The 12,991-nt window shown below is 28.5% G+C and overlaps 1 protein-coding gene and 1 long non-coding RNA gene across 4 annotated transcripts in view; one reads left to right on the forward strand and one right to left on the reverse strand.

The window, feature by feature from the left end:
* The window catches only part of LOC143249777 (DISP complex protein LRCH3-like), an 86,305-nt gene extending 76,200 nt beyond the window's left edge, over positions 1-10,105 (forward strand). For all 3 annotated transcript variants that reach the window (XM_076500181.1, XM_076500191.1, XM_076500201.1), the window contains one exon: positions 4,818-10,105. In XM_076500181.1, coding sequence (XP_076356296.1) covers positions 4,818-4,931 — 114 coding nt within the window. In that variant the 3' untranslated portion in view covers positions 4,932-10,105. The remainder of the gene's footprint in view (positions 1-4,817) is intronic.
* Positions 242-12,975, reverse strand: LOC143249794 (uncharacterized). The gene is made up of 2 exons (XR_013027946.1): positions 12,880-12,975; positions 242-595 (listed from the first exon to the last, which is right to left on the reverse strand). It is a non-coding gene; the product is annotated as an uncharacterized LOC143249794 (long non-coding RNA).
* Positions 12,976-12,991: the final 16 nt, after the last annotated feature.

The raw sequence follows: 12,991 nt of genomic DNA on the forward strand, positions 1-12,991 counted from the left end.
GGACATAACAGGGAGTTTGAAGAACTTCATATTTCTGGTGAAGAGGGAGACTAGAAAAATTGTATCAAAAAAGAAAACTTTAAAGTGAATATGGAAATTAAATGTGCAACAAATGATATTAAATTAAAAGGATGTGATTACAGATTATAATGAAATACAAACAAATAAAAGGAAGAAATATTAATAAAAAATGGTATAGAACAAAAATATAAGTAAGTAATATAATAGACCAGAAATAAAATAAGAGTTGAAAATAATTTATTCTGGAATCAACAATAAACAGAGATGATTAGTATTCCAATAACTCTTTCTATCTGATTTATTTCTAAATCCAATTTTGACACAAAAGAGAGATGTCCTTGATAGAGTGTCCAGTTTAGTTCAGATGTTTGGTAACAGATTTGTCTTTTCTTGGTGTAGAAAAATATTCATGATTTAATTTCCATAACTATAAGAATGTGACTCTTGTATGTATGTGATATTAATATTAACCTAGCCCCCTGCTAGTACAGCTGTATGTCTCCGGATTTACAACGCTAAAATCAGGGGTTCGATTCCTCTTGGTGGGCTCAGCAGATACCTCGATGTGGCTTTGCTATAAGAAAACACAATATTAACTTGTGATCAGAGCTAGCTGTGAACGTAGAACAAACTAAAAAATCAACCTTCCAGTCAGTGTAGCTAATTACATTGCAGCAAGCTCAATAACAAATTTAAATCACGACATTCTTTACTAGCACATGTACTTCACACCCTTACAGAGAGACTTTATCAACCTCAAAATATCAACATTTAGTAACCCTGTTTTTTCCCACTATTTGTAACACAACTGTAGCTCTTATAAATAATAGTTCTGTCCATTACTGAATGAAATGTGGTTGGAAAACTATTATGATCCACTTTTCTAATTCTTGAAAATTCCTGAGAGAGTTGGGTAGAGAATGGAGTGTTAAATATATTTATGAGGCCTGATACTAATGTCTAATCACAAGTAAATAAATTATAATGAAAAGCTTTCTGCTTATGATGACCACCACTTTAAAGACATTCCCACTACTTTTATTATACTAAAGACGTGACACATAGTGAAAATAAGACCAGTATAATTATTTTGTCATGGTAGTTTCCTGTGTATTATGGATGGTTCTTCCATACATATGATATTCCAAACAGTGAAAAATGACTACCACTTCAAAATAGCATGGATAGCCCTCGTGTCACTTTTTTTCAAAGTGAAAAAACAAACAAACAAATTGTAGTTGCCTTCTTCAAAAATACCATATAAATGTTGACACCTTCACATGTAAACATAAAAACGTTTTTATTTCACAAATATTTGTTATCTAAAACCTTACCATTATTTTTAAATTTGCCTCAAGAAAAAAAAGGCATTATAAAAAAATAGTGATATAAACCTTTAAATTGGTGCTTATACAATCTATGTTTTAATCAGTGGATCATGGAAATATTATTTAATTCAGCAGTTATTGTGGACTATTAAATATATTAGAAACACATCATTACAGTTAAACAACAATGATATGGATAACATATCTCTATATGTTGGGTTATTTTGCAATATATTTCATGATTAGTTGTGAAATACTTAACCAATATTTTTGTGTTTGATATAGTTATTAGCAATAGGTACCAGAAGTTCTGTATTTCTGGTTTTCTTGTTGCAGAACAATCTGTTCAATTGGGAAGAAGTAGTCATGCAACAACATGTAATCCATGTAGCCTACACTGTCTAGAAACTTGTGTCAACTACATCCTCTCCAAGTGACACAATGTTTTCTTGGTTCTTTGTAGTGGTGTTTGTGCTTCTTGTTTGTTTGTCTGTATTTGTCCTCTACCATCTTAATGTTTTCCTTCTCCCAGATCACCTTCAAGACAACTTACGCCTGTTACTTTACTCACATAGAGTTCCACTTGTAATTATACATGACCATGAGATCTTCTGTGAATTAATTTGTTTGGGTTCTGCCAGCCAAGAAGGAGCAAACTCAGGTGTTAGTGTCATATATGTATCGACCTTCATGTTCTCTAATGGAATAACTTATCTTTGATAGCTAAGGAATAAAAGATTAGGTTTCTCTTTGACATTTTTGCCTTTAACCTCTGGCTTAGAAAAAACTCTTATGGTTACAAAAATAAGAATAACAATATTCAGGTACTATTAATTTCTGTGATGTTCTATTCTGAATCAACTAAGCTTCATGAAAATGATAAGAAGAGGTCCAAGTGAAGCTGATATCTTTACTATCTATGATGTCCTTTTATGTTACAATTAATTGTGAACTCTTGTAATTAATAGCTAGGTGAGCTGCTGTATGTGTCTTATGTAAAACCAATCCTTATTCTTGAAGCTGCATCACAAATGTCATATATCTGAGTGATGTTCATGCATATTTCATTGCTCATGTACATAGTTCAAAAGAAAATTATACCAGCTAAAAAACAAAGACAGTGCTTGATGATGTCTCTAAACATCTTATAAACTTAACATTCATACTCATGATATTACTTTAATTAGCCAAAGACAAACTAAGTCCAAGCCAATAAGAAGGTATTAACATAGTAGACACATATAAGTGTTGTACTAGTTTTATGGAACTTAACTGTAAAATTATTTTAAATATAAGTTATTATTTTTAAGATGTAGTTCAGCATTTGAAGGAACAATTTTGGATATTTTGGCAAAAAATTAATAAATTCAAATAAAAATGAAGATCAGGATTAAATATATGTGAGAGATATTTTCCCTAGGGGAAGACTGTTCAAACAAATTGAATAGAAAGTGGATTATATCTTCAAGCTGGTCAAGACAAACACACAAGGAACACAAGAGTTTGTGGCATATGTAAAGCTATAGAATATTCATGTTATTTAGATGCCTTAGTGTGTGTGAGAATGAATAATACAAACACTTTCACCCAGACACGTGTTATTTCAATAAAAGTACAAAAATCCTTTAATAACTAATTAAGTTTTGCTAATGAAACTATTTCGCTTGTACAAATTGTCAAGTTAAAATGTAAGCTACAGGTAATGTTTTCCACTGTTATGTCTTTTAAAATGTGGTTTGAATGGATCTGAAAGCATAGTTTTGGTTTGCTTGATTAGCCAATTTTTATATCTGTTAATTAATTTAACTAAAATTGAAAATAAATAGTTTTGTGGTTTGACGTGTTACTTAACATTCATTTCTAGTGTCATTTTTTACAATATATCACCACAAGATAAGACAAAATACATTGTCATTTTCTACAAGCTAAGTGGATGCTCATGTACCATTTCATTTAATTAGTAAAACATATTAGAATTTATTTAACTTTATATTACCACTGCAAATATTTACTGCTGTTTTCATCATTACATTTTGAAAGGATTTTTATGAAGAAAGTTACTAATTAAAACATGAATTGTGAAAATTTTTTTCATGTGTTTTAACAAAAGTTGTTTACCCCTCTGTCCTTCTTGTAATAATATTGGATGATCTGTGATACTGATCAGTTAGTAATTATTCTCTAATTTTTTAATAATGATATAGTTTTGATGGTAATTATAGTTCAACACTGATAACTGCACTTTATAAAATACTGATTTTCAATATGGGTAAAAAATAATTGCTAAATTTAGTGTCAGTAAAACATTTTAAAACTGTTTTATAAGTGCTGATGCTTCAACAGTTTGTCTCTTATTCTTTGTTGGGTTTGATCTATATTTTGGACCAGGGATGAATTATTTTGTGTGCACTGTCACTGAACCCTAGTTAGTAACCATTTTCACATTATTGCATTACTAATAATATGTTGAATTTTGTCCATTGTCTGCAGTTTTAATTAATGTACCCTTTCCATGCCATGTCCAATTCATGGGATATTAACTTGTATATTTTCACTAAGTTCACTTATGCATGAAAGCACTAATAGTCAGTGTTCACAACAAGGTTATGCTTAGCAGTCATATACACAAAACAGCTTAATTCATTGTAAATTTCATAATTTAAAATATAACAAGTTACTCAGCTGCAAATACTTCTTTTATAACGAGAGAGCAATTAAATATTGCTGCAAAAGGAAATAATTCGACACTTGATTACTACTTTAAGAGAAGTTTAATGTATTTTTTAAAACCTGTAACATGGTTCTCCTCTGTTATTTATGGCTACATCAGGAGTATAATGTTTAATAATAGGCAGTCAATACAGAATGTTTCAAGAGGTCATTAATCTCCATTTTTTGTGTTGCAGATGAAACACGTTGTCAGTTTATACATAAACGCGTTTGTGTACAAGTTTACATAATTGAAAGTTGTTTGCCAAAGTATACATTTGCAAGTTTGAGATTTGTTATCTGCTATTTAATATAGACTGTAATAAATAATAAGTCTTTATAGCAAACTTATTATTTTTGTCATTCTTTTTTATGTGCATATCTTGACAATTTATGGGTAAGTATTGAAATTTTATGCATCAAATAAATGTTTGTTGATTAGATGCATACACGATTAGAAGTTAGTATGAGATATAGGTAGCCTCAAACAATATAGTGTGTTCACAATGAAAACTTTTGTGTATCATTGTATAATTTAATATGGTTTCATTATTCTGAATAATGTAATTTGAAGATATATTCATGAGTATTAGATTGTGCATGTTATATTGAAGTGTTTATGAAGATGTGTATATAATAAATAAAATCTAAATGTAAATAACACTGCATTTATTTATTGAGGTTTTGGCAGTGGAATGAGTAAAATTGCTCAATTAGAATTTCTGATAATTTTGTTTGTGTTCATTCTGTTTTCTTTAGGAGCTTATATGTTCTCCCCAGGACGTGTTAGAAGAGCGAAGTTTGGCAGCACTAGCCATTACAGTAGAGGAGTTACTCAACCAATCTTTTGGCACAAAGTTTCGAGTTGCCTGAGGTTTTTTTTTGTGCCATTAGTGTTATTTGACTTGCACTGGTTGTTACTGGCCACGTGTTTCTACCTGCTAAGAACTGATTAATCAATCAGAAATTTTTATTAAAAAAGCTAGTCCTCTCCTTAATTTTCAGTATTTTGTACTAAACTAGCAAATAATTCATCTTTCTGTGTTTTATAATTGTTTAAAGATTCATTCGTGATCATTTTTATTTTTGAATCATGTATGAGCAGCGACAAAGAATAATTATTCATTTAAACATTGTAATCTTTTCATTAGCCCTTGTATGAAGGGAGGTACACAAGATGTGTTGTTTCTGACCAATTCTTGAGATTAAACAGCATGTTTTATGTTGTTTCCCATGATCGTCAATGATGTGATTTGTTTTACAGTTAAGAAATACTTCCTGTTGTACTAATTGTTTTTTAAAATAAAATATATTGAACAGTGATTTTAGGGTTAAACTGGGTTATTAAAAAAAATCCTTATATATTTTCTTTGTTTAAAACAAAACTAAATAACCTTATTATCTCTGGATTTATTTTCAAAGTGTTGGTAGAATGAAGTAATATTACATTTGTTGTATTAAAAATGAAAAGATTTATCAGTATGTGATCATGTATTTATGCAGAAAAAATTGTATAATTGTAATTATCATTATGCCAAGAAATTTGTGTATTAGGATAAAAGATGTAATTACATTTGTATTTTCTTTTCCTTTTTACATTTAATACATTAACTTTATTGGCAAAGTAACATTTTAGTATGCAATATAGTATATTTTTACAAGATATATATTTATATTGTTCCAATAATGATTTTTCTAGGTATTAAAAGCTGAATTGTAAAAATGTGTACTTTAGAATGATGGTTGGTAATGAAGTTCTACTGGTGAAAATTTTCAACTTTAATACAGCAGGAATATACCCAAACTAGACAAATTCCTTGTTATCAACATCTATTTGACACATACCAAATTCTTGTTCATTTCAAGGAAAGTTGCATCATTTTGTAGAAAACATTAGATGCTTGAAGTGTTAAATAAGACATAATAGTTGTGATCCCGTAGAAGCAATTCATAATTATGTAGTTTCTTGTAATATTTTCTTGGAAATTACCAGGGTCTTTAACTTAATTTGTTGCTGTTATTGTAGATATTACAATATTTGATTTTTGGAAAGTATGTTTAGTGTATTTTTACAATAATATTTTATGTGAAAACAAAAGCTGGACAGGAAAATGAAAATCATCTTTTATTTTTGTAATTTACTTAGTAACCATTGCTCAAACCAGGCCCCTGTACAGTAATACCAAAAAGCCATTTTATTATAATTCAATGTTGTTCTTTTTCCTTCTAATTAAAAAAAAAAGTCATTTATTTCCTTGTAGTATCTGTGGTAGTTTCATCACTATAATAAATAGCGTTGTGTACAGTATTTACTTCTGTGGTGTCTATCCATTTAGTATAAAATGATTATCAAAGTCTTCCTAGTAACAGAGTTTCTTTTTATTATTATTATTATTTTCATCATCTCTCACTGTCATAACATATTCTCCTTTGCTATGAGTCTTGGGTTCTTAGAATAACTGTATTTTCTTTTGTATTACAATTGTATGCCATTGTTACTTGGCTGGAATGGTTTATTTTTGCCTTATGTGTAATGTTATCATAGACAGACCAGAAATCATAATTATATTATAAAATAGACTTTTCATTGCAACGCCCCCTTGGAATAGTGGTAAGTCAAAAGAATTACAACACTAAAATCAGGGGTTTGATTTCCCTTGGTGCACACAGCAGTTAGCATAATATGGCTTTACTATAAAAAACATACACATTCAGTTCATACAGCTGGAATACTTGCAACATAATAGTTATGCATTATTAAATTCAGGTAGTTTATTCACTTTGTTAAGTGAAGTAAATAGTAATGTTTGTATATTTCAAACAAATGTCCAAATAGTGGTACTTATCATGAAGTTGATTTTAATATTCAAATGTTTCACTGTAATACAAGCAAAAATAATTTTAGTTTCAAAATTAAAATCATGATAAGTAACACTATTTGGACATTAACTAATCATCTTTTTGAATTAAACATAGTTAAAATACTTTGAAATAAGCTACTTTAAATTGCAAATAAGGTATGATTGTTGTGACACTTCAGTAATCATATTGAAAAGATTGTAATAAAATATTGATTAAAATTAAAGTCTTATGAATTAAAATCAGCCTTTATTACTTCAAAAAAAATCTATTACTCAATTTTTTTTGCCATACTGTCAGCTTTTCAAGTTCTTAAAGGCCAGATGAATATTGTTTGTTTAAAATATTGCCACGTATGTGAGTAATTTGATATTTGTTTTATAGAATTTTTTATGGTAATAGCCATGTGAAGGAAACATCTCGGATAAAAAATGACAGTCTTATTTTTGATTAAATTAAATTAGGTCTTTGTATAACACTTTGCTTGACAAGACTAAAGGGTTTGGGAAAAAATATTTCTTTATCCCGTTTTCTATTTCGTAAGGTGAAAGTATGTTTCTCTTAAAATCTGTTTAATTTTCACTCAAATATACTTGTGTAGAAAATAAAATGACAAAGAAGCATAAATTTGTTTATAAGAATACAAGTTTGTTTTTTTCATTAGAATGTTGTTTTTTACTTGAACTTTGAGAGAGCAATTTTTCATGTGATAATCTAAATAAAAATGTTATATTTAATCACAAACTGATTTTTATAGTTGGTTGTGTAATATATTAAAAGGATTTGCTGCGGATTGAAAAGTCTACGTTTCATATTTTCAACTGTAAAAGTGTTATAAGAGTGATAACCAATCACATTATATGGTTCAATGCTGAGGAAAGCTCTTGTGATGATAGGTACCACTGACTGGCTACCTTCACTCTGGTTATTTGTACAAAATTAGAAATGGCTATACTTAAATTGTGGGTGTTTCTGACATGGCTGTTTAGCCACGTGCAAATGGAAAATCTGCATACCAAAATTTATAAAAATTGGTAAAAGTACAATGGACAACCTACTTTCCATATTTTTGTTACATTGTCTATCACTATAAGTTCTATATGCAACAATTGTAATTTAATTTTGTAAGAAGACTTTTATAAGTACTCAAAGAAACCCAGTTTCACTTTAAACTCTCAATTATAACTATGGCTAACAGGGAAAACTGCATTTCATGATTTTATAAATACATATACACATTTTCATCATTTATAAAAAATAAAGTATTATAAAATTATTTTTAAAGCTATTTAAGATTTGTATTTTTGTATGCCACCAAAATAATAATTTTAACTGCTAGTTTGTAAATATTGAAAGTTTTAGGAACTTACTACAGTGATAATGTTTTGAAATTGTAAATAAATTGATATCCAATAACTTGCTGTTAGTTAAACCTTCAAATTACTTTATATTTCAGAAAAAAATTAAGTGTGCAAGTTCTTCATTTGATACTAATACTTAGATTCTAAAGACTAGGTAATCACAAAGATGTTCTTGTAAAAACATTTATCATACTATTTACTTGCCCATAGTATTATTCTGATTTTTTTTAAACATAAAACAGTATAAATTGGCTTGTAGCTGATACACCAGTGTACACTTTTATAAATTGAACTAATAGCCAGTTTAAGAAATAAGAATATCACTATTTTTGAGCATTTTATTAAGGAAGTTTACATAAAATAAGGCACAACTATTTATATGATGAAAGAGGGACAAAGAAAAAATGTTTTAAAGTATTTCTTGAATAATAGGTTTAAGGAATATTTAATAAACAAAATATGATTATCAAATTAGAAGAATGCTGAAAGTGAAAGTAAAATTATGGTGTAAATATGTATGTTAGTCTAATGGAGTTATCACATTAAGAAATGTATTATGATGCCTCTTTCTTAGCAGAAAGTAAATAATTGAAAAACTAATTTTTGCTTTGGAAGATTCTACATTTTGTAACGTTATAAATTCTTGGGGAAGTTTTAAACAGATTAGTTACTTTTGAAAATCTCTCAAAAGTATTTAGTTAAAATCTGTAAAAAATGAAAACTGGAGAATCTTAATATTTGTAATCATTTTAATTTTTTTGAAACCTAACAAACATTTTTCTTTTTACAATGTTCTTAAGAAAGAGAAATGCAAAGCATAATTTCAAATGTCGTATCAGGCTTTATGCTAGAATTCATCATTGTCAGTTAATTCATCCATGTAAGTTTTGTCTAATACCAACTAAAACATCAGATTTCCAATTCATTTACTATAAAGATTTTATTAAAAACATGTTAAATATGTTAACAGGTAGTAGTTTTCTGCTATTATTTACAAACTATTGTGATTATTATTCATTTGTTTTGAACACTTGCCATATTGTGTTGAATATACAAAAAGTGGTATTGTTTTTGAAGTAGTCTTGAATTGCATGTATTACATGTGTCCTATGACAAATGCATAACCTACTTTTATAATAGTATTACTTTTGTAGAAAATCCTTGTAAAGTTATTTTAAAGTTGTGAATAACAAAATGGTTAAAAAAGAGGTACTTATTAAATTTGTATAGGTATGTGGATCACTTAAGTTATAAAATTATAAGTAGGAGAGACGATGTAATAAATTTGGAATTTCTTTAGCAAGGAAAATTTTTATAAGAAAACTTTAAAAGGTTTTTAAAATAACATTTCTAAATCTTTTTGAAAATGTGATAAAATATTGGTGTTAATGTAGTCTTTAAGTTAACTTTTTTGAGCATTTGCCTCAGTGTTAAAGGTTATGTTTCAATCCAACAGAAATTGAAAGTTAACCTTGATCAATCCTTGAATAGCCATCAAAAAGCTGTTTGTGTCTGTGTATCATAAAAATAAGTCTGGACAATAACAAACTTTTCTGTATAATTTCATTTGACAAATACTAGATTTCTTGTATTTTAAAGTAAGCTTGTAAGTTTTTATTTAATTGTTGTACAGGTATAGGTTATGACCAGCAGAATATTTTTGGAAGTGAAATGGTTGAGGTTTGATTCATGTTACTTGTGGTGCTTTGTCTTAAGTCATCAGAAAGTGTATAGTTTGTATTTTGTAATGTTTTCTGCAAAAGTTATTTATATACTGAACATGGTGTGATGTACAGAACTTAAATAAAATCAGATAATGACACTAGACTGAAATTCCTAATTAAAACATACACATGTACATATTTTCTTACTGATCCTACTCTAGTGCCTATTGCAGACAGTTTTAGGTAATGTTTTACTATCAAATGAATAAATAATTGTAAAATGATGGAATATGTAATTACAAGTTTCTGTAATAGTCCATTAATACCACTAGCAATAAACCAGGTTACAAGAAATGGGATATACTACTAGTAGTGTTTGTATAATACAAATAGAATTAATAATTATGCTACAGGGTGTTCGGAAGGTCACTAGGCACTTGTATATTTATTAACAGACATGTTTCAATATAGAATACGGGAGGTAAATATGAATGACAATTATGTATAACCAATGTTGAAAGTGACCCCCATTGGCATCAATACAGGCTTGGATCCTTCTTATTTTGTTTCTAAACACTGCTATCAGTTGCTGGCTTGAAATAGACTGAATAAAATATGATTACAAAATTGCACAGTGACTTTCCGAACACCCTGTATAAAGGTAAAGCTAATTATTTAAACTTCATATTGTGGTTTCACAGATTTAAATTTTTTTTTTTTTTTTTACAAGACTTGAAATTAAGCTCCAGATAAAATTTTGTAAGATTAAACAAAATAATGTTTAGATAATTCTTCATTTAGTACATTGTACATTTGCCAGATCCCATTTTCACTAGACAAATAACTTGTATTTTACTGGTCAAGAGATCACTCAATCAAACCCAGAGAAACATCATGCATGACTGTTATAAAAGAGTAACCAATCCTACTCGTGAAGTAGTAATACATGCTGAATATATGAGTAAGAAAGTTTTGTATCAAATAAAATTAAATTATCAACAGTCTTTCTTACATGCAGACTTGTACATTTTGAACATCACAATATTTTAAATGATAATAACAGCATAATAATCCCAGCCTTGGCAGGGGAGTCGCGTAGCCTTGTTAGAAGTAACTTGGGATAACATTAATTTTATTTCATCAATTACATTTTCATGTCGCGAGTGCCAAAAGGTTGGGAACCCTGAACTACACAGACACGTTTGTCAGACAGATGCTGCTAAAACAGTCACACTCTATACTGATTTATAATATCATATGCCACTTTTTTATATACTGTGTAATAAATTATAGCCTCTTCAAAACTAAAAGTGACTGCAGCACACAAAAAGTTATTAGAATATACAAATTAACTAGTTATGAAGACATGCTTAGAAAAATATTCCAAATAATACAAGCTGTTCATAATTTGATACATTTTAATTTTATTACTTTTTTTTTGGCAACTTTTATATGATCTTAATTATCCAGTTCTTTTGAATTCAAACACCAAATATATCAAATCAAAATTTATCTGTGTTAATTGTATTTTTACAAAGCACCTCTTATACTGACAGCTTCCTTCCAAAAATGTACTTGGACTATTGTTTGTCAATTGTTTTAATGAATTTTTTATATAATTTCACATTCATTCATTCCTCCAGCTTTAAACAATAATCAGCAAATATATAATTTATCCTCTGATTATTGGGATGGAGTTTGTTGAACACAGCTTTCATAAGCATATTTTTTCTTATGCATTTTGATACAGGTGATGAGCAAGGTTTATGACAAAGTACATTTTTAAGATCTATTGAAGAAGTAAAGGCAGTTAATTTTGTACATCCAGAGCATATTTCAAACCTAACATGGTAATGAAATAAAGTTCTAATTCATCTCAGATATTAAAGAGGGATAAGATTACAATTAAATCATTCATTAAAATATGCAGCAATTAATCCCTACCACCAAACCTATTGTTATTTAGATACTGATATCCAAGTTTTCCTGTTATATTACTTTTAGCATTCAAATGTAAGTACCAGTATGAACACATTACATTCATATACTGATGTCAGACTCACTTTCATGCATGATATATGAAAATATTCTTTAGAATGTTATGCCCTCATAATGATAATAACCAAATATTTAGATGCAGTAACTATATCTTACAACAATTAAGTTTCTTTCACAGTTTAATCCATATTGGTGGTTGTTTATGTATTACTGTTGTAATCCTGTTTTTAAGTCAACTTTTGTAATCCAAAGTTCTGTTCCAGAACTTTCTCTCATATCTTAATTAAAACAAATTATGTTTCAAAAATTAATACTGATTTAAATCTAGCCTTCTCTCCTCCTTTCTTTTGGAGTTTGGTGGTTATGACAAATCCAGACGGATTTATGAACACCAACAGACCATTTCCAGAGAGATAAAGACAGTATGATATGGGAAAGCTCCAAGGCATAACTGAGTCATGAAGTTGATTTTACAACACAGCTGCTAGCTGGGTTAATGTACTGTTTATAATTTCAAATTAAATAAAATACATAAAACTTAGAGAGTAGAATTACAAGTTAATTTATGTAGACTTTCAATCCTTATCAATTTTTCACATAACTCATTTTGAGTGAAATTTACTTTCGGCTCACCATTTTCTTTATCATAAATTCAAATAGTGGTTCGTTATAGGGATCATCCATATGTTTGTATTGTTCCATTAGCTTTCAACAAAAATGGCTGCGAGTATTGTAATAAAACTAGTATTCTTACTAAATGCATAATTATGCATTGTTATAGGTAGTTTTTAAGTTTATTTTAATACCTAGCAAATTACAATGGCTATATAACCCTTCACACCCAAGTTTTAATATATTCTTGAATTATATTTCTTCGTATTCTCACATTGAAAGTTTTATCAATTCTTAAAATAAGCTATAAAATACAATGTATTTTACCTTCTTACGTTTTAACATTTTTCAAAGCGAGATACAGCCACCATTCTACTATATCATATTGATCGCATTTAAACTGCACCGTGAGTCAGCGCCCTCTCTATAAAAGAATCAA

The sequence above is a fragment of the Tachypleus tridentatus genome, chromosome 1 (assembly GCF_004210375.1).
Source record: "Tachypleus tridentatus isolate NWPU-2018 chromosome 1, ASM421037v1, whole genome shotgun sequence".
Classification (NCBI taxonomy): Eukaryota; Metazoa; Arthropoda; class Merostomata; order Xiphosura; family Limulidae; genus Tachypleus; species Tachypleus tridentatus.